At 46.1% G+C, this 23,177-nt stretch overlaps 1 protein-coding gene across 7 annotated transcripts in view; it reads left to right on the top strand.

Annotated features, from left to right (window-relative positions):
• Positions 1 to 23,177, top strand: part of Wwox (WW domain containing oxidoreductase) — a 902,911-nt gene that overhangs the window by 439,139 nt on the left and 440,595 nt on the right. Inside the window, exon 9 of one of the 7 annotated variants that reach the window (XM_076915922.1) lies at positions 1,289 to 1,435. The exons of the other annotated variants lie outside the window; for them this stretch is intronic. Within the exon in view, the coding sequence (XP_076772037.1) occupies positions 1,289 to 1,420 (132 nt within the window). The 3' untranslated portion in view covers positions 1,421 to 1,435. Of the gene's footprint in view, positions 1 to 1,288; positions 1,436 to 23,177 lie in introns of those variants that run through there. 7 annotated transcript variants of the gene reach the window in all.

Below are 23,177 nucleotides of genomic sequence, written 5' to 3' on the forward strand. Positions count from 1 at the left end.
ACACAGAGACACACCAAAAAAAAAAACTATAATTAACTATAATTAGTGTTTTTTTTAAAGCTCCGTATTTCTGAAATTCAAAGTGACCCTGCAAAATAAATGCCTAGTGACAGAGAATGACAAGAACAGGCCACTTAGCCCAGAGAGCAAAACAGAGAAGACATGCACCACTGTCTCCACAGAAGAGGGTGCAGAAGGCCTTCAACTTCCAGGCCACCACATGATAACTGCTTCATGCTGTCAGAGCCAAGGCCTGGTCTGGGACCCATTCTTCCTCTGGCCCTGGTGAGGTAGCTGCTGGGTTTGAGCTTACTCCCCTGGCCCAGAAGCATAACAAGGAATGTGGACTGACAGAAAATAAATCACATGCCCTGAGTGCCTACCACTGCCTGCAGATTCTACCTGATCCCCATTGTCTCCCGTGGTGACCAGCCTCTGTACCCTGATGGTGCAGGAAAGGCTCTTAAAAGGTATGCATCAACTGGTCCTTGGTGACCTACAAATCTGATCTTTTCAGAACTTTCTCGCCACAAGTGTTTAGTCACAGACACCATCTTCAGAACAACAACAAAGGACTGTCAAGATTCTCCCTGGCCTCCACCCCTCCCAGCCCCCCACCTCCTGGCCCAAAGAAACTCCTGTCAGAAACACAGAGGCTGGTGCCTCTGGATGTTGCCCAGCCCCCACCCTACTGTACTGTGTGTGTGTTCTCTCTTCCCACCTTTGCAGGCTTAGAGGGGACCCTGAGAGAGTTGTTATAAGTAGTCACTGGACTCCCTAAATGGGAGACCAGCTGCCTTCCGGAGCTTCCTTTCTTCTGCGTGGGCAGAGGATTCTCTGTGGTCCAAGTGGACAAAGGTGGACCGGGTGGCATTCAGCAGGCTCACCTGTGCCTGTGTGGTGTGCGGCTTCTCTCCAAGACACTTGCTCTGCTAACACACCCCTCCCCTGCTCTCCAGAGCTCTCCCACCACACTCAAGCTCTCCTCATCCTCAAGAGTCGAGTCCTCCCCCAGCACAGTTCCCCTTGACAGTTTCAAGATGAGGGAGGTGCCGTTCGTGGTCCACATTTACAGATGGGCCACCTGAAGCTCTGAAGCTGGCTGGCAAGGCTGGAGTGACTTGCTGAAGTCACATGGGTGGCTGGGGTCCGTCAGTGTCTGAATCCAAGAGGCTTGCTGGAGTCGGGCATGCTCTCCTTGAATCCCCGCTGCCTGGTTCTTATGACTCCCTGTCCTTTCCTCCTTTCCTCCTCCAAGTCATTCTTCCTCTTCCTTCCTTCCTTACAGGGTTTCCTCGCAGGCTGGCAGCTTCTGAAAGGGACGGCCCTGCCGGCCTTGGGCACTGATAAGATCTGTCTGGGCTGCCTTTGTCTGGGCTGTACCTGCTGTTTCCTGAATGGCCCTGTTAATTGCAATTGACTCTCATAGAATGTGGAGATCGGAGCCACTTGACACCAGATGGATGGCGATGACTTTTCCAGGTGCCCCAGCAGCAGGCTGGAGGGGGGCAGGGCGCTGGAGCGAATCTAGTTACAATAAAGTGCATTAGAATTGGAGCCATGCAGCTTTTCCCCTTCTCCTCTCCTCCCTCTTACCCCACCCCCACCCCCTCCCCCATTGCAGGTTTTCATAGTAAAAGAATTAGGGATTTTATCCATGATGACATGAATGTAAGAGAACGAGTTCCTCTGGAGAGGTGGTGGGGAGTTAATTTCCTGCTGGATCAGGCCTCTTATCCTTTATCAGCTCCTGGCAGCCCTGGGCTGAATAGGAAACCCATTTTAGTGGTAGACAAATAGAGGCTTAAGAACCAGCGTGCTGTCCACTGTGGATGTTTGTTTGTTTGTTTGTTTGTTTGTTTGTTTATTGGGCTACGGTATGGTAGGAGTGGAATAGGCATTGGAAACCAAGAGCCTGTTCAGCTGAAAGCCTCAAGTCCCTAGGAGGGTGCCTTCTGGCATCACCTCCTACAGCCCTGGGAACTTCTGGCAGGGCCCAGGAGAAATCCAGGCCCAAACTGGTCTGTAGATCATTTTGTAGGACCCTCCCAGCAAATCTATGGGGTCAGAATTATCCTGTCATTCTGTGCACCAGAAAACCAAAGCTTGTGAATGGTTGTGTGTGTGTGTGTGTGTTTGTGTGTGTGTGTGTGTGTGTGTGTGTGTGCACATACTCCAGTGATCCTGTTCAAGGTCGCATGACGGTTCATTACCAAACTGTGAGAAAACGCCTGTTAGTTCTAAAGACAGTAGCCCTGGGTTCCAGAAACACAGTTGTTTCCTCCGATTGAGCTGTGTGGTTGGTGGGGTCCCTGCAAAGGCAGAGCAGGGATCTTATGGCAATTGGAAAAATCAGAAGGGTTGGGGGCGGGGGGGGGGACACAGTGCGTGTTTTTTCTTAAATTCGGTACATTGTTGGGTGACTCCATCACTCAAGACACACCCACCCCAGATACAAGAGTGGGCATGGGGAAGTTGCACTGGCAAACAGTGGCTTCATTTTCATTTACACCAAAGATATATTAAGTATCAATTAAAAAAAAAAATAACCCTTGGAGTCACAGCATCCATTTGGTAATACCAACAGTTAAGAGTCTGTTAAAAACAGTCAGGAGGACTGTTCAAGGTACTCACAGCTCTAAAACCAGACCTTGGAGCGAGAGGAAGGAGCAGGGTGGGAGGTTCCTGCTCACCTTCAGCCCCTCATTTGGGAGACTGAGATGGGAGTTTGAGATTTAAACTGTGAGTCCCCAAAAGACAGAACTCTGGGAATGATTCTAAGAAGGTCCATGGAGAATATCTCAGAAGTCACAAGCCTGCGCTCTTCAGGTGATAGATGAGCCCACGGTCACTTTTAACACCCTCAAAGAACCATTTCACTTCAAAATCCAGCTTCCTGATTTTTTCAACGTTGGTGCTCTGGGCTAGGATTCTAGCACACAACCCTGACTGGGTAGCACCAACTGGGACTCCTCCTGTAGGTGGCGCTGTGACCGGTCCAGTACCCGCATTGTCCATTTCACCTGCTTTCCTCCCTGCTGGCACTGTCTGACCTCTGGGCTTTGGTCTCCTAGATGTCTAACAGAGAATGCTTTGGGTCTGAAGGACTGGAGGTTCCGAACTTTTCTGAGCTGAGGACTGCTTTGTGTCACCTGCAAAAGGAGACCAAGGAGCCCCCCCCCCCCCCCCATAGCCACAGCAGCAGGGGGGATCTGTACTAGAGAGCACATAGCCCTTCAGAATGATGCTGAGAAGCTTTTCATGGATACAGTTCAGTTTGGTGTCCTCCCTGATCCCCACTTTCTTTAGGTTTAAAAACATGAAGTCCAGCGGTGTCTGCGGCAGCGCTGCAGGGCACAGGCTGTGCTCTCTGCTCAGGAGTCTCCTGTAACACCTTTCTTCCCTTTGGATTTTAGAATGACTTCCAAAGGGACGGGAGGCGGGGGGGGGGGGGGGGATCATCCACACACCTCTGTGTGTGTATGTGTGTGTGTTGTTGTTGTTGTTGTTTTTTCAAGTCTAAATTTCCTCTTAAGGAATTTTCCCAAAGGGAAAGGCAGAAAAACCCAAAACTCAGAGAGGAGAATAAAATAAATATTTCCAGGGCTCTTCTCAGCTAGAGAAGGGTTCCTTTTTAAATTTGTAGCCTCGGAGGACAGAGCCTGTAATTGTTATACTTGTGGTGTCAAGGCTAACAATATTAGGGCCTTTTTCATTAATAAAGTGGCAGGAATAGGAACCCCCCTCCTCACCCCCCCCCCCAAGCTCTTACTGTATCAAAGGCAGGCTCAATCAAAAGGGAGGAGACCATAGAAATCAGGTGTATGCTCTCTGCTGGCCAGAAACAGACAGAAGGAAAGGAAGCCTTTATCCCCCTCCATGAAGATGCCAGGCTTAGGGTTAACCCGAGCAAGAAGGTACTTAAAAAGGCCCCGCAGATCTCAGGCGACTCTGAGAATGCCTCGATTTATGTATGGATTAACACAGTGATAGACCCTGAGTAGCAAAAGACAAACACTAATTACCTGACAGCATTCCCCTCCACTCGGCCTGGGTCATTGAAATTAATTTCTACTTTCAGGTTTGGCAGCAAGCAGCTGCAAGATCTCAGCTCAACCCTCAAATGAGCGGGGAGCTGAAGTCATTTCTCCGCACAGGCGGAGTTAGAGGAGTGGGCTACCAAATAGATCTTGATCGCAGACACCAAGGAAAGGATTAGTGTTCTCTTTCATCAAGTGCCTGAAGTCCTTGGGAAGCACAGGAGAAGAGAGAAGCAGCCTCAATGTGTCAGAGAGCTAACACCTAACTGCGCTACTGGATGGAATGCGAAAAGTCGTGCCAGATCGCTTGTCCCCCAGATAATTCGTAATTTCTCTCCATTCTCAACAAAAGGTTTAATGAATGGTAGTCCAGCATGCACACACACACACAATTACAAGTCACAATGTGATTTGTGAACATCCATCTTGCAGCATCCTGTGTTGTCAAGACGGTATTTACCTATTTCGAGGTTGAGAAAAATCTGTGAGGAAGGGAATAAAGAAATGAAAGGTCCTGGTTTTGGGCTTCAAGGAGGAAACTGAAGTGGATCATTTTTTTTAGGTAAGATGCTTATTTGAAGAGTTGTTAATGTCACAGACAGGCAGGCAGACACACCGGCAGACAGACAGACAGGCAGCATGTGTGGGGCTCTGATTAGACTTTTGCCCCACAAACCTGGTGGTGTATGTTTGGGAACTACTTTTCCTTGTATCCAACTCCTCCTCCTCTTCCTCTTCTACCTCCTCCTTTGCCTCCTCCACCTCCTCTTTCTTGTCTTCTTCCTCCTCTTCCTTTTCCTCCTCTTCTTCCTCTACCTCCTCCTCTTCTTTCTCCAGATCCACCTCCTCTTCCTCCTCCTCACTACCACCTCTTCTTCCTCCTCTTCCTCCTCCTCTTCCTCCTCCTCTTCCTCCTTCTCTTCTTCTTCTTCTTCTTCTTCTTCTTCTTCTTCTTCTTCTTCTTCTTCTTCTTCTTCTTCTTCTTCTTCTTCTTCTTCTTCTTCTCCTCCTCCTCCTTCTTCTAAATTATATCTATCTATCTATCTATCTATCTATCTATCTATCTATCTATTTTTGGGATTTTTTTTTTTTGAGACAGGGTTGATTGTGTAGCCTTGACTATCCTAGAACTTGCTCTATAGACCAGGCTGGCCTCAAATTCAGAGATCTACCTGCCTCTGCCTCCTTCCTGAGATTAAAGGCTTGTGCCACAACCACCCAATGAGTGTGTCTCTTTTTATTGGTCTCAAAGAAAGGAGATGGTTTTTGTTGCAGGAGAATATAGCCAAGCTGTCCCAGATTCCTGGATAGAGGGACGGGAATTGTATTGAAGAAAGAATGTGGGACTCCAAGGCATGGGGGAGGAGAGCCATGTCTAGAGAGGTGTCATTGGACCTGTGGCCCTCAGATGTCCCTAGTCTGGAAAACTCAGATCTGGGAAGTGAAATTAGTCATTATCCTGGAGTCTTGCCATTTCTCCTCCAAGAGCTGTAGCAGGCTACTACCACAGGTTGGGTGTGGCCTGACCATGTTGAAACCTCACACCTAACCTGAAGAGTCACAGATGGAATTTGAACCCAGAGCTTCAAGTTCATCATTCAATTCCTTTCCCTTTATGTTAATTTGAGGTGTGTGTATGTGTGTGCATGCGTGCATGCGTGTGTGTGTGTGTGTGTGTGTGTGTGTGTGTGTGTGTGTCTATTTGCCTTAATGGGGAAGAGGGTCTGGATGTATGGTCCAGGCCAGCTTTGAACTCATGATCTTTCTAGCTTATGTTTACAGGTTAGTGTTAGCATTCAGTCTTCTGCATGTAAGAATCCCGGGACTGTTGTTTACAATAGTATAGTATTTTCTTTTCTAACCCAAAATCTGAAACACTCCCAAGTCTGAAACTCCTTTTGTTTTGTTTGTTACCTTTATTGTTGTTTGACTGAGATAGGGTCTCCCATAGCCCAGACCTGCCTGGAACCTGCATGAAGCTTTGAGGGAACTTGACTGCTGGACTTACCGGCTCCATCTCTGACAAGCTGGGCTTATAGACCTCTGGTTTTATGCAGTGCTGGGGATGTTAGGCAAGCATTCTTCCAACAGAGCCACAAACGCAGCCCCTTGAACTTAATACACTACGTGAGAAACACAAATGAACACCATTTGAGCCTCTTCCTCAAGATGCTTCATGAGTCCATTGCATGGTTGTATTTATCTAGCTGAACAGAATCAGCCTTGAGCCATTCTTCTGATTTAAGAATCTGAGGCTTTGGAGCATCTGTGGCCAACACGGAAATCCCACAGCCAGTTCGGAGTAGTACCAAGATTCGAACCCCCATCCCAAGCACACTGACAAGTCACCCATGAGTAGCAATTAGGACTTCTTCTCACACGTCCGGCTCCAAACCTGTGACCTCGAGGCAAATGATTTCCACATCTCATTACCACTCCCCTGAGCCGTCCAGCCCCTGGTAGACCAGGGAGGTTAATCAGCCAAGCACTGAACCTGCTTATAAGGCTGTTTCATGTACAATTTTTATATCTTGGCTCCTAATAATGGTCCCATTATAAATGATTGTCTCACTATGATATACTGGTTCCTTGCCTTCTAGGAACTGATTTAAAAGGAAGCCCTGGACTCCTCGTGCCCATAGAGTTTATTCATACCAAACTTTGCTTGCTCAGCAGCTGAAGTGGTATGGGTGGGGGGATGGGGGGAACAGCTCCCCTCCAAAATTTTTTTTTCTTTCTCAGCTTAAGGCAGTTGGAATAATTAGTTCAGCTCCGCTGATGGCTTGGCGATGCCCTCTGAAGGCATCCCTGTTCTTCCCAGGTCCCTCCCCAGACCCAAGCTTCCTATATGATCTGCAGTGTAGTGGACATGACATCTTCTGGGTATGTATACCACCCTCTTGCTCATTTTCAAAAGGGATAACTTCAAATATCAGACATGGCAGATACATAGCCCGGTAGATATATAGAGTGTATTTTCTCTCCCAAACCCAAGCATATTTGTTCAGTAATGAGTAATTTAGTATGTCATATGAACCAGCCTTATGAATATGTTGTGAGGTCCAAGAGCGCAGAATAGATGATAACAACACACATACTGGGCTGCAACTTGGGAATACTGGTGAGGAAGGATTACATCAGCAGGCAAAATGCCTGCTCCACAAGGAGTTAGAACCAGAGTTTGGATCCCTAGTCCCCGAATAAATGCTCCATGGGTGTTACAGCCCCCTGTAATTCCAGCGAGGAAGCTGGTTTTCTAGGCTAGCCATATCATCGATCTCTGGGCTCTGGTAAGAGACCTTACTACAAAATGTGAGAAAGAGGATAGGAGAGATGGTTCAGCAGTGAGAAGCACTGGCTGCTCTTCCAGAGGACCTGAGTGCGATTGCTAGCACCCACATGGAAGCTAATGTGGATCTTATGTCCTGTTCTGGCCTCTGCAGGCATTGTACACTCGTGGTGCGCAGACATGCATTCAGACAAAGCATACGTGTATGTGTGTGTGTGTGTGTGTGTGTGTGTGTGTGTATGTGTGTGTATGTGTGTGTAATGTATAGAATATGTGTGTGTATAATGTATGGAATATGTGCATGTGTATAATGTATGGAATGTCTGTGTGTGCTTGTGTGTGTGTATAATGTATGAAATGTCTGTGTGTGCCTGTGTGTGTATATAATGTATGGAATGTGTGTGTGTGTGTGTGTGTGTGTGTGTGTGTGTATGGAAGAGGGCTGGAGAGTGGCTTAGCAATTAAGAGGGTATGCTGCTCTTGCAGATGACTTGAGTTCAGTTCCCAGTGTCCACATCAGGTTGCTTGTCATTACCTGTGACTCCAAATCTTGCAGGATCTGACACCTCTAGTCTCTGTTTTTGTGAGTATACATGCATGTGTGTATATATATATACATATATATATGTATATACACACATACATACATATACATGCATACATACAATTTTAAAATCTTTGGAGATATATATATGCCACAAACACTATTACACGCACATTGACCTGCATCCATGTAAACATGCATACACACATGCACCACACACATACAAAGAATATAGATAAGGGATTATGAAAAACACACTGCGAGCTTTTCCATCTAGTTGTCATTAATAAGTGTGTGGGCTTTCGCTTTGTTTCCTGGAAAGTAGGGCTGCATGGTTGCATGCTGTCAGGATAAAGACATACATGCATGTCACACTGTGTTTATATTCCTATCTATAAATTGCAGATAACTCCTCTTGGACATTCCACACACTGGAGACCACACCCACATCCCACAGGCAGAGGGAGCCACATTTGTCACCTGTGTGGCCTTGGTGCCTTTCTTCCTATTCCAGGCCTCAATGAGGTTAGCCATGTTTGAGCTCTACCCTGGGGCTCTGCCCCTAACTAGAGGCTCCCCCCCCATCCAGGACACCGATGTAGAGATGCATTTTTCATGGATAGGTTGAAATGATATAATTAGCATATGCCATAATGATGTATTTATTGTAATGGAGGTGTTCTCCAGACATCAGATTTAATAGTTTTAAATCAGAAGCCAACATGGACTTTTAGAAATTCCATTCACAGTAAATTTCACGCCTGGTGAAAGGTTATGGAATGGGTTTTCCCGTGGCACGTCTTCTTCATCCCGCAAATCTCGTCTACCGTGTTTCGCTGTGAGCTTTTGCAAGCTAGCCATACTAATGTGCACAGACAAGTTCAAAGTTTACGCTCTCGCTTGTGCCACCGTGTCTTCCCCTGAAGATGGAATGGGAAGAGGTGGCGTGGGGTTATATTCAGAGCCCTTAGAGCAATGTGATTCTCCTTAACAGAGCAGCCCCTCAGCCCATCACTGACAGGAACTTGGCTTTTCTTCTGTTCAATTGATAGCCCCCTGACTGCAAAGCCATTGCCCATCTGTTCAACATCATATTCTGGAGGAGGTTATACCCCCCCCCCCCCAAACCTAATGCCCAGGTGCCTCTCGTCTCTCAGCTGGTGTTGGGAACCAGCGAAGATTTCTTATATTGCTTAGTAAGTGCCAAAGGAACACGGGGATGTACCATTCCTCCTTAAACTGTATCATGTGTGTGCATCCCCAGCATGCATAAACAGGAGAGAGAGAGAGAGAGAGAGAGAGAGGAGGGAGGGAGAGAACCAGCCCTGAGGTGCTGCAAGACCGTGGTTCCTTTGTGTCTACAGGAAAGACATAACGATTGAATTAGACTCTTAATATCTATGGCTGTCAGGTTGAATACGAGTAGCTATTCGGTGCTTTAAGTCTGGCAAGAGAACAAGTCCCCTGGAGGTGGGAAGCCATGTGGGTCCCCGGAAGTGTGAGCAGATTGTTAAAACAGTTTCAGATCTGGGCTGGAAGGATGCCAGAGTCTATCCTTCAAGCTTATCTGAGGACCGCAGAGAAGCCCTGGCTTTCTCCTTGCTTTTCACTGAGAGCCTTGATGCCTACACTTTGGGGATTCACCTCATGTCTGTCCCAAGGCCAGATCCCCACCTCCCTTCCTCTCACCAGCGCAGGTGTTAAGCTTTAGGGCACCAGCAAGGAGTCCAGCCACAGCACACCCAAGCCACAAAAGAAGCCTCTCTGCCATCAGAGTGGTTCCTGGGAATCAGGGAGGGCCAGCTGCACTCCACCAAACTGAGTTCCATGGGACTGCTCTCTTAACCTCATCTGTTGTTCTAAGCCTTGGTTTTCTCATCTGTAGAATGGGCCATGCCCTTAGCCACCACTGCAAGAAGGTAGATGTGGTATAAATGAAATAGTAACTGGATGCCAAAACCAGATGGTAGCTGTAATCAATTGTATTCCTGTTATTTATTATCTTCTATCAGGACCGGTTGGCATTGGCCTGGCCGGGGCTGTCTTAGAGGAATGTATAGAGAGCCTGGTGATAAGCCAGGTGTCTTGAAGGGAACTTGAGAGCAAGACCCCTGAGAACTTAAAATGTATTTGCAAGCCAGAAATAGCACATATGGGACAGACCCCGTAACAAACTAGAAAGAAAGTCATAATAATCCAGGCATAATGGCACTAATAGCGTTAATCTCAGCACTGGGACAGACCTCCCGACTTCCCTGAGCCTACCAGAAGACACAGTCGCACCTGCTGGTGATGGCGCACACCTTTAATCCCAGCTCTTGGGAGGCAGAAGCAGGTGGATCTTTTATGAGTTCTAGGCCAGCCTGGTCTACAGAGTTCCAGGATAGCCAGGGCTACCCAGAATAATCCTGTCTTGAAAACTCAAAAATAAATGTTAATTAATTAATCAATTAAATTTAATTAAAATAAAAAGAGACACTCCCAAACACATACGCTGTCAGATTTATTTGGCAGAACTCTCATCTGAGCCCAACCCATGCTGGCTGGCTGGCTGTCTGTCTTGTCTGTGGCAGTAACAACTCTTCTAATCAGCTTCTTACCTAAGGATGATCCACTTCAGTGTTCTCCTTGAAGCCCACACCCAGGACCTATTACCCGTCAGCAGCCCGCCTGCCTTCCTCTCCAGCTCCCTACACACAGCTATTCCTCCACCTGTTTGGGGTCCCCAGGGGTACCACTAGGTAGTAGGATTATCAAACATTTACATTTTCCCCCCGACCAAATTTCCCCAGCTGAAGCTCCCTGACTCTGCAGGACTATGGCTGGATCACACCCTACCCCAACACCTAGAGATCAGGCAGTCCTCTGGATCATCATGGAGAAAACACACACGTGCATATCGCCCTGTGGCTTTTATGTGTGTGTTGGCATGTGTGTGGCAGTCATGTAGCTTCTAAGCAGTTCCTCTCTGGGCACATATGCTTACATAGGCAATGTAAAAAGTTTCATAAAGTCTAGTTCCCTTTCTTACCAGATTCAGACTCCTCTGTCCTAAGAGTTAGTAGGTAAGCAAGAATTCTTTTTTTGCATATATTTGTTTATATAGCACTGTGCAGTTTCAAACCTACTAATGACCTCAGTAAATTATTTGATGAGACCCAGCATCTGATTTGACCAACACTCTCTTTTCTTTTTAGGCATTCAATTCTTTTTAAGTGTATGTAGGTATATGTGTGTGTGTGTGTGTGTGTGTGTGTGTGTGTGTGTGTGTAGGGGTATATTGTATGTCTATGGGGGTATGTGTGTATTGTGTATGTGTGTAGGGGTGTGTATGTGTAGGTATGTGTGTCTATAGGTGTGTGAGTGTCTATACAGGTGTATATGTATGTCTATAGAGGTCTGTATGTGTGAATATGTGTGAAATGCATGTGTGTAGGGGTGTGTGTGTTTATAGGGGTGTATATGTATGTCTCTAGGTGCGTATGCACCTATAGGGGTGTGTATGTATGTCTATAGGTGTGTATGTGTCTATAGGGATGTGTATGTGTGTTTGTGAGTTTGTGTGTGTATGAATGCACGTGAGTACAAGTGCCCACAGAGGCCAGAGAGGCTTTTGTATCATCCGGAGCTAGAGTTCGAGTTGGTTCCAAGCCACTCAACATGTGTACCGGAAACTGAAGTCCACTTTCCCAAAAAGAACACCAAGTGCCATCTTCCCTGCCCCTGATGTAGCTTCCTTTTTCCCTGGCAGGATTTAATTTTAAATGCTTGTGTAAGTGCATGTGTACAGGTGCGTGTGAAGACCTGGCACCCTCAGGTATTGTCCCTAGGAGCACCACCATTGAGGCAGGGTCTAGCATTGGCCTAGTGCTCACTGATAAGGCTAGACTCTCTGGCCTGTGTGCCTCAAGGTCCACAGGTCTCTAGCTCTTCAGCACTGGGATCACAACACACTGGCACTGTTATGTTGGTTCTGAGGAGAGACCTCAAGTCTTCCCGTTTACAAGCTAAGTATTTTAAGCTAAGCCATTCTTCGGACCCTGGTAAGATTCTTGCATTCACATATCCCTTGTTACTTTGAAAAATCAAATTTTATGGTTTTGATTTTGCTAGTAGATAACATGCATGGTAGGAAAATGAGAAGTAGAAAAATTTAGAAACTTAGGCAGAAGAAAATTTAAGTGTTTTATCAATTTCATTACTCTGAGATAAATCCTCTTGCTATCTGTATATTCTTTTCTCCTGGATGCTAGCATTTGGCAGGCTGAGTTCATAAACTATCTATCATATAAAAATGTTTGAATCATTAAACACTTCTTGGAAAATGTTTTAATGACTCTTAAGATGGCACCATATGGAAGAATTGTGTTTTATTGAACCATTCTCTATTTTTTTTATAGTTATAGTGTTTACAGTCTGAATACTGAATTTTTAAAAATTAATTGAGGCTGTTTATTACTTGTTTTATCTTAAGCATTTCCTTTGACACATCCTCTCCTGTCTATGTAACTGAGACTTGTGTGAACCTACTGTGTAGCCCAGGCTGGCCTCAAACTTTCCGTCTTCTAGCTTCAGCCTCCTAATGCTGGAATCAGAGCAGGGCGCTGCTGTACTGAACTGGCTTCACAATTACGATGGATGACTCTAGATACCCTAGATTCTCTTCCCTGCCTTACGACTAATCTTTGCCCATTTGGCAAACTTGAATGCCAGCCAGTGGTTGGCTATGTAGGAGACTTGTGACCCATCCCTGACCAATGAATGTGGAGGGCATATGCAGGAAACATCTCCACCTCCCCCTGGATGGAGAAGGGCTTTCTGCTTCTTCTAGTTGTTGGCTCAGGCTGGACTCATGAGGACTATCTGATGCACAAACCACATCACCTTTCAGCCTGAGGGGGAGCCAAGGTTGGTGGGGACCATGAACAGAGTGAAGGTACCTAGGCTCAAAGTGGCATTATGGAGATCCTGATACAGCTCTAGCCTTGACCTCCTTGCCTCTGGGGTCCAGGGCTTACAGATAAGCTGCTTGGACTTGGCTTTGATGTGTGGCTGTTGTTTGAAGAGGACAGCCTCTCTGAGAGTGTGTGTGTTTGTTTATCTGTATATGTATGTCTGTGTCTGTGCGTGCATGTGTGTGCATCTGTCTTTGTCTCTGTGTGTGTCTGTATGTCTGTCTCTCTGTCTCTCTGTCTCTGTCTCTGTCTCTCTCTCTCTCTCTCTCTCTCTCTCTCTCTCTCTCTCTCTCTCTCTCTCTCTCTCTCTCTCTCTCTCTGTGTGTGTGTGTGTGTGTGTGTGTGTGTGTGTGTGTGTGTAGGCCAGCAGATAGTCTCTAGTTTTGGTTCTTAAGAGGTGCCTCCCCTGTTTTTTGAGACGAAGTCTCTTAGTGTGGGCCAAGATCACTGGTTAGGCTAGACAGGCTGGCCAGCGAGTCACAAGGCTCTTCCTGTCTCTACCTCCCCAGCACTGGGATTACAAACGCATATCATCACACTGACATTTTAATGAGTCCTCATACTTGTGCGGCAAGCACTTTATGAGCTGAGCCATCTCGCCAGCCAAGAAACTTCTTCTAAGTAATGCTTCTGCTACTTGAAGCCACATGCTGCCCCCTCGGGCCCCCTTGTGCACAGGAACTCAAGTCCTGAGTAACCGCACGTCATATTCAGGAGTTATGACGTCCCTATAGATCCCAGTGACTCTGCCCCTCACCTAGGCTGTTGAAGGGGAAGCTTCCTGACCCTGATGGATTGTGTGGTTTTTGTTGTTAATGCACAAACAGCAGGAATCACAAGGCGTAAATCCCTCTGTGAAAATGAAACATGCCATTGTGCTTATCACGATGCTGGTGAGTATCAAGTTTGATGTTAAATTTGAACAAGACTCCATCCAACAAAGCAGAGGCTGTCTCTTCCTATGTGGTTTTTATACACTAATGAAATTTCTTTTATATTCCAGTGAAGTTTTTATGTCCTAATGAAACAGATAAACAATAAACACAGCACTTTGGAAAAGGGCCCAGATCCATTCCAATCCTGATTCTCAGTGATTTAAATAGTGACTCTAGGTGTACAGTAGAATTATTCTACCAATCTGTCTGTCTGTCTGTCTGTCTGTCTGTCTGTCTGCCTATCTATCTACATAATCATCTATCATATTCTGTTTATCAGTCATCTATCATACACCTATCCATTCATTTGTTCTCAGTATAGTTATCTACCCACCTGTCGGCTCTCTTTTGCCTAGTGTGCATATAATCCGATATGTAATAAAAACATCAATTTTATATCCTTTCTTTGCATAGAGGTTTTTAGTCTTATTTATTGTATGTATCTGCGTATTTTGTCTGCATGTACATCTATGCACACAGACAGACAGTGTCTGAGGAGGAGGCATTGAATACCTTGGGACTAGGGTTATAGATGGCTGTGAGCTGACACTCAAGTGCTGAGAATTGAACCCTGGCCCTCTGAGAGAGCTGCACATGTTATGTGCTAAGGGGTCCATCCAGTCTTCTTGCCCTTTCTTAGCACAGACGTCAATAGTGAAGAACTTACTTGTACTATGGTCTTGATTTTTGCAAACCGATCAATGTTTCTTTTTTTGCTTTGTTTTGTTTGAGACAAGGTCTCACTGTCCACTCCAGGCTCACCTTAAACTTCTGGGGTAATCCTCCTGCCTCAGCCTCTTTTGTGCTGGGATAACAGGTATGAGCTACCACACATTGATCTGTCGATCAATGTTTCTTAAATTGGATTCCAAAGTCTTCTGTATATTGTCACTGTGCAGTCTTCTTAGGAGCAGGTAGGGTGGAGAGCATGGGAAGGGGAGCGATTCATGAGACATCACACATGTGTGTATGCTATCGATAATTGAGAGGGATGGATTGCTATGTACGAGGCAATCCTGTTGACACGTTGACATGTTATAAGTAAGGGCCACTGCATCAGAATGTGTATATATGACATTGCAAGTTGTCAGTTATCTGTAATTATGTGGCTTTTCCCGGATCTTCCACAATCTTTTCACATACTGGTTTTGGACAGGTTGTTCTGCACAGGGTCTTCTCCTGACTTTTATTTTAAACAAGGGAATGGTGGCCCAGGCAGAGGCCATGATTGATGTGTGCCCCAGGTGACAGAGGGGAGCCTTCAACTCTAAGACTTCCTTTCTCCCTTCTCTCTGCCTTTGCTACCCACCCCTCCCCTCATGTCAGCATGGTACAAATGGAAACTGAATTCTATTTGGTTGTTTGAATAAAACAGCTTCTAAAGTGCTATAGAGCCATGCCTTTCTTGTCTCAGAACTTTTCATCATAAAGTTGGCTCGGTCTCCTCAGCCTGTATCTTAGGGGAACAAGTAAATTAAACAAGTAATTATATCCATAATGTTTTTAGAAGTTAGAAGATTTAAATATATGAATCTCATCTGAGCGTGCAGCCTTTTGTCTGTGGCGTTTCCTGCCAAAAGATGTCTTGACAGGAAATAAACATTAAAATAATCTTTAATCCCTTGTCTGGTCTGTTGCCATTAACAATTGATGCGCTTTAATTTTGCGGGATTTTAACTACAAAATGGAATGGCTAAGTAGTGATAATTGGGTTTGGAATTATACGGCCATTTATATCAACAGAGATGCAAGAGGCAGGGAGGGAGGTGATTAATTATTTACTATTTTCTGACTGTGGTTCCCATTATAGAATTTTCTGATACGTTCTGCCGTGAACAATTATCACCAAGTAAGAGTAAACAAAGCTGCGATTTGAAGCGTCCAGCTTAGACCCCACCAACGGTGGCGTGGTTTGATTCCCATGGTCCCTATGGACTTCGTGTGCCTCCTCCCCACCCCCATATTCATGTGTAAGCCTGCTCATGTTTGTGTGCTGCTTGGTTTTCTTCTTCATTTTCTTTTGGGTTTACTGGTGAGGGTTGCAGTGTAGCTCAGGCCCCTCCGGTCACAGGCCCCTGAGTTCTGGGGTTGTGAGTGTGAGCCACAATGTCGGTGGCGGCGTCTTTGCGTGTCTTAGACTCCAACTTGCACACACTCCGAGGCATGCGTGACTGTTAAGGGATGCTTGTCAAGTTAGTACAGAAGCTGGTACTCCAGCGTCTCTTCTTCCTCCTGTACCATTTCCCAGCCTAACTGAGAAATGAGAGCAGCGCACAATGGTGCTTGTCACCAGCTTCCCTGCACATGTATGATGTTTACTTGGGTGACGCCATCAGAAGGGAGCTTTTCTATCAGTAGCTGTGCTGGAAAAAAAGTTGTGCATCTTTTGAGGACTTGAGAGATAGCTCAGCAGTTAAGAGCTCTGGCCACCTTTGCAGAGATCTGGGCTCAGTTCCCTGCGCAGCTCCAACATCAGACAACTCAAAACCACCTCTAACTCCATCTCCAGGGGATTAAACACCCTCTTCTGGCCTCTAAGGATAGTCATGAGTATGTGTACATACCCTCACACAGACACGACAGACAGACAGACAGACAGACAGACATTCACACACACACATAAATTGAAAACATAATATTTTTAAATGTCCAACTTTGAAATAATCTGTTTAACACAAATTACCAACTTATCTAAAATGTCACAGTACTCTCCTCTCTACCCTTCCCATGGAGAAATGCCTGTGACCAACCCCCTCCACCACCCCAGGAGTTAGCCCCCACTACAAAGGAGATTGAAATGACAAGCAGGTCCAGTAAGTCGGCAGTCTGCAGTCTGTTTTTAAAATTTATGTAGCTCTCATGTATTGGGGGGGTGGGGGGGAGTCCTGAAGCCATCACTCTGTAATAATGTGAAGCCTGATCCCCAAGTCTTGTCGCCACCACCCCCCTCCTCTCAATATTGCACATTGATTTTCTGTGTGACATTATCTGTGTAATACCAAGTGGGATCGAGCAGCTGTTTGTCTGGATTTCACCCATTCCTTATCAAAGGTTTATGATTTACCTTTGGCCATACCTTCCCGTAAGGTGGTTCTTACCTTTATCTCTTTCCCTAGAGGTAGGCTTATGGACAAGCCTGTAATAAATCTGTGCATTGAGTGACGTGAGACACGACGGAGGAATGGCGGGAGAGCAGGGTGGTGTGCGCTCAGCGTTTGGGGCATACGTCAAGGAGGGTCTGCAGAAATCCCATCTGGACAGCTGTTATCTTGAGGGTTTGTGGAATATTAGAAGGGAGTGCTTCAGAGACAACTGAACCCTCTTGCCAGCGCCCCAGTCTTGAGGATGGAAAGTCCAGTGTCAGGTGAGTAAGGCCGAATCCCAATCCCTTCTTGTCTGCACATGGAATAACATGGATGTCAGAGTGACACTAAGGTCACAAAGGTCACACTCTTCCCTACTATGTCCCACAGTCTTGTTCCCTCTCCCCAATGGAAACCCTGAACAGACACCATGACCAAGGCAAGTCTTATAAAGGACAACATTTAATTGGGGCTGGCTTACAGGTTCAGAGATTCAGTCCATTATCATCAAGGTGATAGTATGGCAGCATCCAGGCAGGCATGGTGCAGGAGGAGCTGAGAGTTCTACATCTTCATCTGAAGGCTGCTAGAAGACTGGCTTCTAGGCAGCTAGATCCAGGGTCTTAAAACCCATGCCCACGATGACACACCTACTCCAACAAGGCCACACCTCCTAATAGTGCCACTTCCTGGGTTAAGAATATACAAACTATCACAGTCCGCTTCCACCAATCACTCATGTCTCTTTTGTGTCTGTAGACTCCTCTGTGCTGTGCAGGATAGGTTTTGAGGGGGCCAACGACTGAACCCCATACCAAAAAATGATATCGATGATGCAAATATCTCAGCAAATACCAACAGAACTTTAGTTACAATAAGCACAAAGACTCTGGACCTGAAAGAGGGAACAGGCACTATGTCGGAAGTCAGGGTGGCAGGTGAAGGAGACAGAAAAGTCAGCAGCCACAGCATGAAGACACTGAAACAGAAATCCCCTAGCCTCTTGTCCAAATCCTGGTACCCTGTTTGATGCACATGCTTAAGGGGAGGACCACTCACGTACGAAGTGATGGGTAGAACCATCAGCACTCATTGTCCTGGTGCCCCGAGGTGCCTCTAGATCAGGCTTTAGTCCCATCCATTTTCACAAGCAGGGAATCCAAGCTTGAAAAAATGTTTTTCTTTTAAACGGTGAGCAGAAAGAAGAGCCGGCAGTGTCAGAATCCTGTGTGCAAATATTTTATTATGTTCCCTTCTGCAAACGGACATAGTCTGTCAATATCCGAGCGTCCTCGAAGAGCCAGCCTGCGGAGCAGTCAGAATAGAAACTTGGTGTGGCGATCCATTATGTCCCCGCTGAATTAGGTTCATTGAGACTCTGTTATTAAAGCAGGATTTCTCTTAATTATTAGCAGTTAAAAATAGGAAAATAGATTTCAAGGGGGTGAAAAAAAAGTTGCAGGCAGCCAGTGTCCAATTCTAAATGTGCGTATGTGCGGAAAGTGGAATTTGCCAAACATGAATAGGCACTTACAATGTGACTAGAATTGGTTCTGTCATGTGTCAGCGTAATAGCCTAAACCCTGGTTCAATACAATGAACCTGTGGAGGTTTGCTTAATGAAAGAACTGACGTTTTCTGCGTGGTGGCTGCATTCATCAGCCCGCATCCTGTTCATTACGGTACAAAGGGCTGCCAATGGGAATCTGTGGGATCATCTATTAGGGAAACGTGATGGGGACAAAAGATAGTAGAGGCCAGGGCCCTGTGGTATTGTCTACAGCGGTCAGGGTTACCGGAGCCCTGGGCTGTGGTCGCGGGCAGTATGTTTCTAAGCTGGCCCAAGGGCTTCCGGAGTCCTGGGAGGAATCCTTTCTTTCCCTGTCCGGTCCTGATCATCAAATGCTAGGGCAAGTGGGGAGAACAGGAATTTCCACTTAGTCTTGGGCTTATTTATATAGTCCTTATTTACATAGAGTTAATTCACAATTATAATGCACCCCCCCCCCCCCCGTGAGGTCTAAAGCAGTTCCTGGGTCTGAGGATGGGACCCTGAGCTATTGGACAACATAGATGACCCAATATGAGTTATCTGACAAGGTCACCTTGGGCAGGACCCTGGGTGGATGAAGAGCAGGTGAGCAGGTGTGTGCTGCCTCTCCCCTAATGAGACTATTGTGTGTGTGTGTGTGTGTGTGTGTGTGTGTGTGTGTGTGTGTGTGTGTGTTTCCTGGAGAGATCAGTGATTGGGAGGAGATTTGAAGAGGAGAGATAAAGTTTGCATTTAATTCTCCTGTTTGGAGCTGCAGAAGGAGGTGACATGATAAGTTTGAACTCCAGACAGCAGGCAGCCTCTCCTGAGCCTGGATGCCAGGTTTTGAGATTTCCATAAAAAGGGGCTCCAAAGGGGTGTAGAAGAAGCTAGGTGTCTTGCCTGTTTGCTTGAACCCTAAAACCCATGCTGGCTAAATTAAAAACATGCTCCCCCATCAGCTTATATAAGTGTGAAGGAGTTTGAATAGCTGTCTTAGTTAGGGTTTTACTGCTGTGAACAGACACCATGACCAAAGCAACCCTTATAGGGACAACATTTCATTGGGGCTGGCTTACAGGTTCAGAGGCTCAGTCCATTATCATCAAGCAGGAGCATGGCAGCATCCAGGCAGGCATGGTGCAGGAGGAGCTTAGAGTTCTATGTCTTCATCTGAAGGCTGCTAGCAGAATACTGGCTTCCAGGCAACTAGGATGAAGGTCTTAAAGCCACGCCCACAGTGACACACCTACTCCAACAAGGCCACACCTTCTAATAGTGCCACTTCTGGGCCAACTATATACGAATCATGACAATAGCCAATATTCATGTCTTCTTAAACTTTATTCAAGATTAAAAACCTAGCTTTCCTCACTTCCTCTTCTCCTGTGTTCACCACCTTCAGTTCGCAACTGGCAGTTGCCTATAGGTCTTCTTCCTGCTTTCGCAGAGGGCAAGCATTAGACTCTTTTTGACAAGGTCATTGCAAGTACGGAGTTGAAAGATGATTTGAAATGCTGAGGACAGCGGCCAGCAGGCTTGCCTGAGTGGGAGGACTATCTCAGGACTGCTCCTCACCTACCATCTTGATCGAGATGGGCTCGCTTTGTCATTCACTGCATATGCCAGAGCCCTGTGGCTTCCAGGGTCCCTGTGGCCCTCTCTCATCTCTTGCCTTAAGAGCACTGGGGCTCCAGGAGCTCCAGCACCTGGTTTTACGCATAGGTTTTGAACTCAGGACTTCATGCTTATGTGGTAAGCACTTTACCCAATTAGCCAACAGATGTCCCACTTCTTAGCAATTTAGGGTGATGGGCTTTGTCGGGACATCCCCTAGTAGCCACAGGAGAGCAAAGGAATGATCAAGCAGTTTTGAAAGCTGCTTGTTTTGAAGATTGGATCTCTCATGTAGCCCAGGGTGTCCTTGAACTCATGAGGTAGCCCAAGATGACTCTGGACTTCATTCTTCTGCTTCCGTCTCCTACAGTACAGGGTTTCAGGCATGCTCTATTCTAGCCTACTTGTTCGATCTTATAACAGGATTCAATGTTTTTTCTCCCAGCTCCAAGAGCCCTGGCTATAGCATCCTGGGTGAAGTGGGTCTTCAAAGCTCAGGGTCCTTTACCTGGCCCACCCCAGGATAAATACCTTCAAGAAGGGGCTCTCCTTGGAACTGTCCTAGCTAATTTGTTTTTACAGATCCAAGTAGATATCCCCAAACTCTAGAGAAAGACCAAACTTGACCCAAATCTTTAGTTTTAAAGCTTAAAGGTGCCGAGGCCAGGGCTAAGTCGCCTGGCTTCTCTAACCCCAGTTTTCTCATCTGGAGATACGACATTAGGTAATCATGTCAACCTGTTTAGTCTAGAGATGATGTCTTAAGAAACCTGCCACTCCACCAGGAGCAGAAATCAGACAGGTTCACCAATGGAATCCTACAGAATGTGTTGACAAACATGTGACTAGGCGGGCTTGATCCAAATGTTGGCAAACAGGCGACCAGGTATGTATGAGGCAAAATGAACCTAACGATCATGCTGATTTCACGCTTTGGTTATCACCACAAAGAGCTTTTGTGTTAAATGTGTAACAGAAGACTCAGCATAGCAAGCTGTTGGTAAGGCCTCCCTGGGTATAGCAGGCAGGGGATATGCTCAGCCCTGGGTATAGCAGGCAGGGGATATGCTCAGCCCTGGGTATTGCAGGCAGGGGATATGCTCAGCCCTGGGTATTGCAGGCAGGGGATATGCTCAGCCCTGGGTATTGCAGGCAGGGGATATGCTCAGCCCTGGGTATAGCAGGTAGGGGATATACTCAGCACAGCCCCTCAGCTGTATGGTGGAACATGTTGGCTCACAAACTCATTCCTGGTATTCTCTCTCACCAGCACACTTTGCGACAACTCTGAAACCTGTGGGCAAAATAATGCCCAAGGTTCACTGTTATATTTAGTTAAAAAAATAATGAGCATAGCTTTAAAAGCCGCCATTAATACAAACGTAGTTAGTTGATCACCGAACAGTTCTGCTCAGTTCTTCATATAAAAGCGCTCGCCTGTACGTTTTCTGTTGTGCTTGACACGATGAAGCACACATGGTTACATGTTTGCCAACAAATTCTGTAGGAATCTATTGAGAATCCGTTGGATTTCTGCTCCTGGTGGAGTGACGTGTTCCTTAAGACATCATCTCTAGACTGGCCAGGTTGACATGGTTACCTAATGTCATATCTAATGTTTTCATGGCTACTTCTTTTTCAGGAAGATAACAAATGAGACTGTTTTAAATAATAAATGAAGGCTGCTGAAAAGGAGACTATACATGCATCCATGCCTTCGTTTTGTGGCTCTGATGAGCTCATGTGAGCACGCTCCCCATTGCCTCTCTGTGTCTCCCACACCCCTTCCATACCAAGTGTATGTGCACATCCTCTGAGGCATGGGGAATGGCTAAGCTGGTTAGTGCTTGTGTGTTCTGCTTTGTACATGCCTCTCCTCATCCTGCACTGGCTCTTCCCTCTGCTCTCTCACCTTGTACTTTGCCCTGGTCTTATCCAAAGTTTCTTTCTAAAAGCACACTAGCCATCAGAAGCCCCCAATTGACTCCCTATATGAACCAATACATTCTTCCCTCTGTTTTCTCTGATTCCTTTGGGCCTTCCCTTAGTGTTTCAAGGTCAAGCACAACATCAGACACTAAGGAATAATATTACAATTTTCTATTTCTTCCTCTAGCCATCTGTTCATATACTTTCTCTGATATATCTAGGGTATAACCTTAAATCATTATATTCTTGCTCTAACCTAGGCACCAAAACCATAAGAATGAATCACAGCTCTGCAGGTTAAATAAGACCCATGACCAATGACCTCTTTACCAGGTACCATCAAAAGGGAGCCAAAAGAGGCTTGGTACAGAGGAGGAAAGATTTACCCTCGGGGAAAACCATGCACAATATGGGCCTCAGCATATTGAACTGGGTGTTTGGAGGTGGCTTGCCCTGTGAAGCTGAGCAATGGGTATAGCTTGGAAGGAATGGCCTATCAGAGTAAAGAGACCTGCATGTGCTGAGACCCAGAGTGTGCTTGGGTCTGATGAGATGCATGATAGTCACTCGAAAGATAACTCCAGTGAGTGAGTCGTTGAGGCTCAAAGCAACATGTAAGAACCTCTTCCTTTAAGTTAGACATGAAGGAATTTAATAAAGGCAGTTTGGTGCTTGCAGAACTGTTAGAAGAACAGAAGGAGATGTTTGAAGTTGGTGTCCAGTAATGCCTCCATCAATGATACAAAACTTACCCTCCAGGGATCTTCTACCACTGAAGCTACAATCGGAGTTTAGCAGAAGGGAATCCAAAGTTATTTCTCTCTGATACTTGTGTATCACCAGGAGGCTGAAAATGGGTCTAGAATAGGAGGATAGGAAGCTCCACTTACACAAAAGGAAATCTTAGAATGAGCAGGATATACCACTCCCTAGAGGCTACTCCCCAGGCCTCACCTATTAGCATCTAGCCATCAAGGGGTCAGATTTGTATCTGGGATCATAGCTGCAAGGGAGTCTGGAGGAGTAGGTTTTAGCTTTTTTACCTCTCTACCTAGAATGGCAGAAGTCAGGGCTAGTGTTGCAATTTCACAGTGTTGGCAATTGTTTGGTTTGGTTTGGTTGTTTCATCACAACTGAGGATAAGGAGGGATACCACTGGTCTAGTGGGTAGAAACCAGGGAAGCTTCTAAAGTTCCAAAAAGTATTGGATAGCCCCAACCAAGAAGGAATCATCTGGTTATGAATGCCAAAGTG

The sequence above is a fragment of the Arvicanthis niloticus genome, chromosome 18 (genome assembly GCF_011762505.2).
Source record: "Arvicanthis niloticus isolate mArvNil1 chromosome 18, mArvNil1.pat.X, whole genome shotgun sequence".
Taxonomy (NCBI): domain Eukaryota; kingdom Metazoa; phylum Chordata; class Mammalia; order Rodentia; family Muridae; genus Arvicanthis; species Arvicanthis niloticus.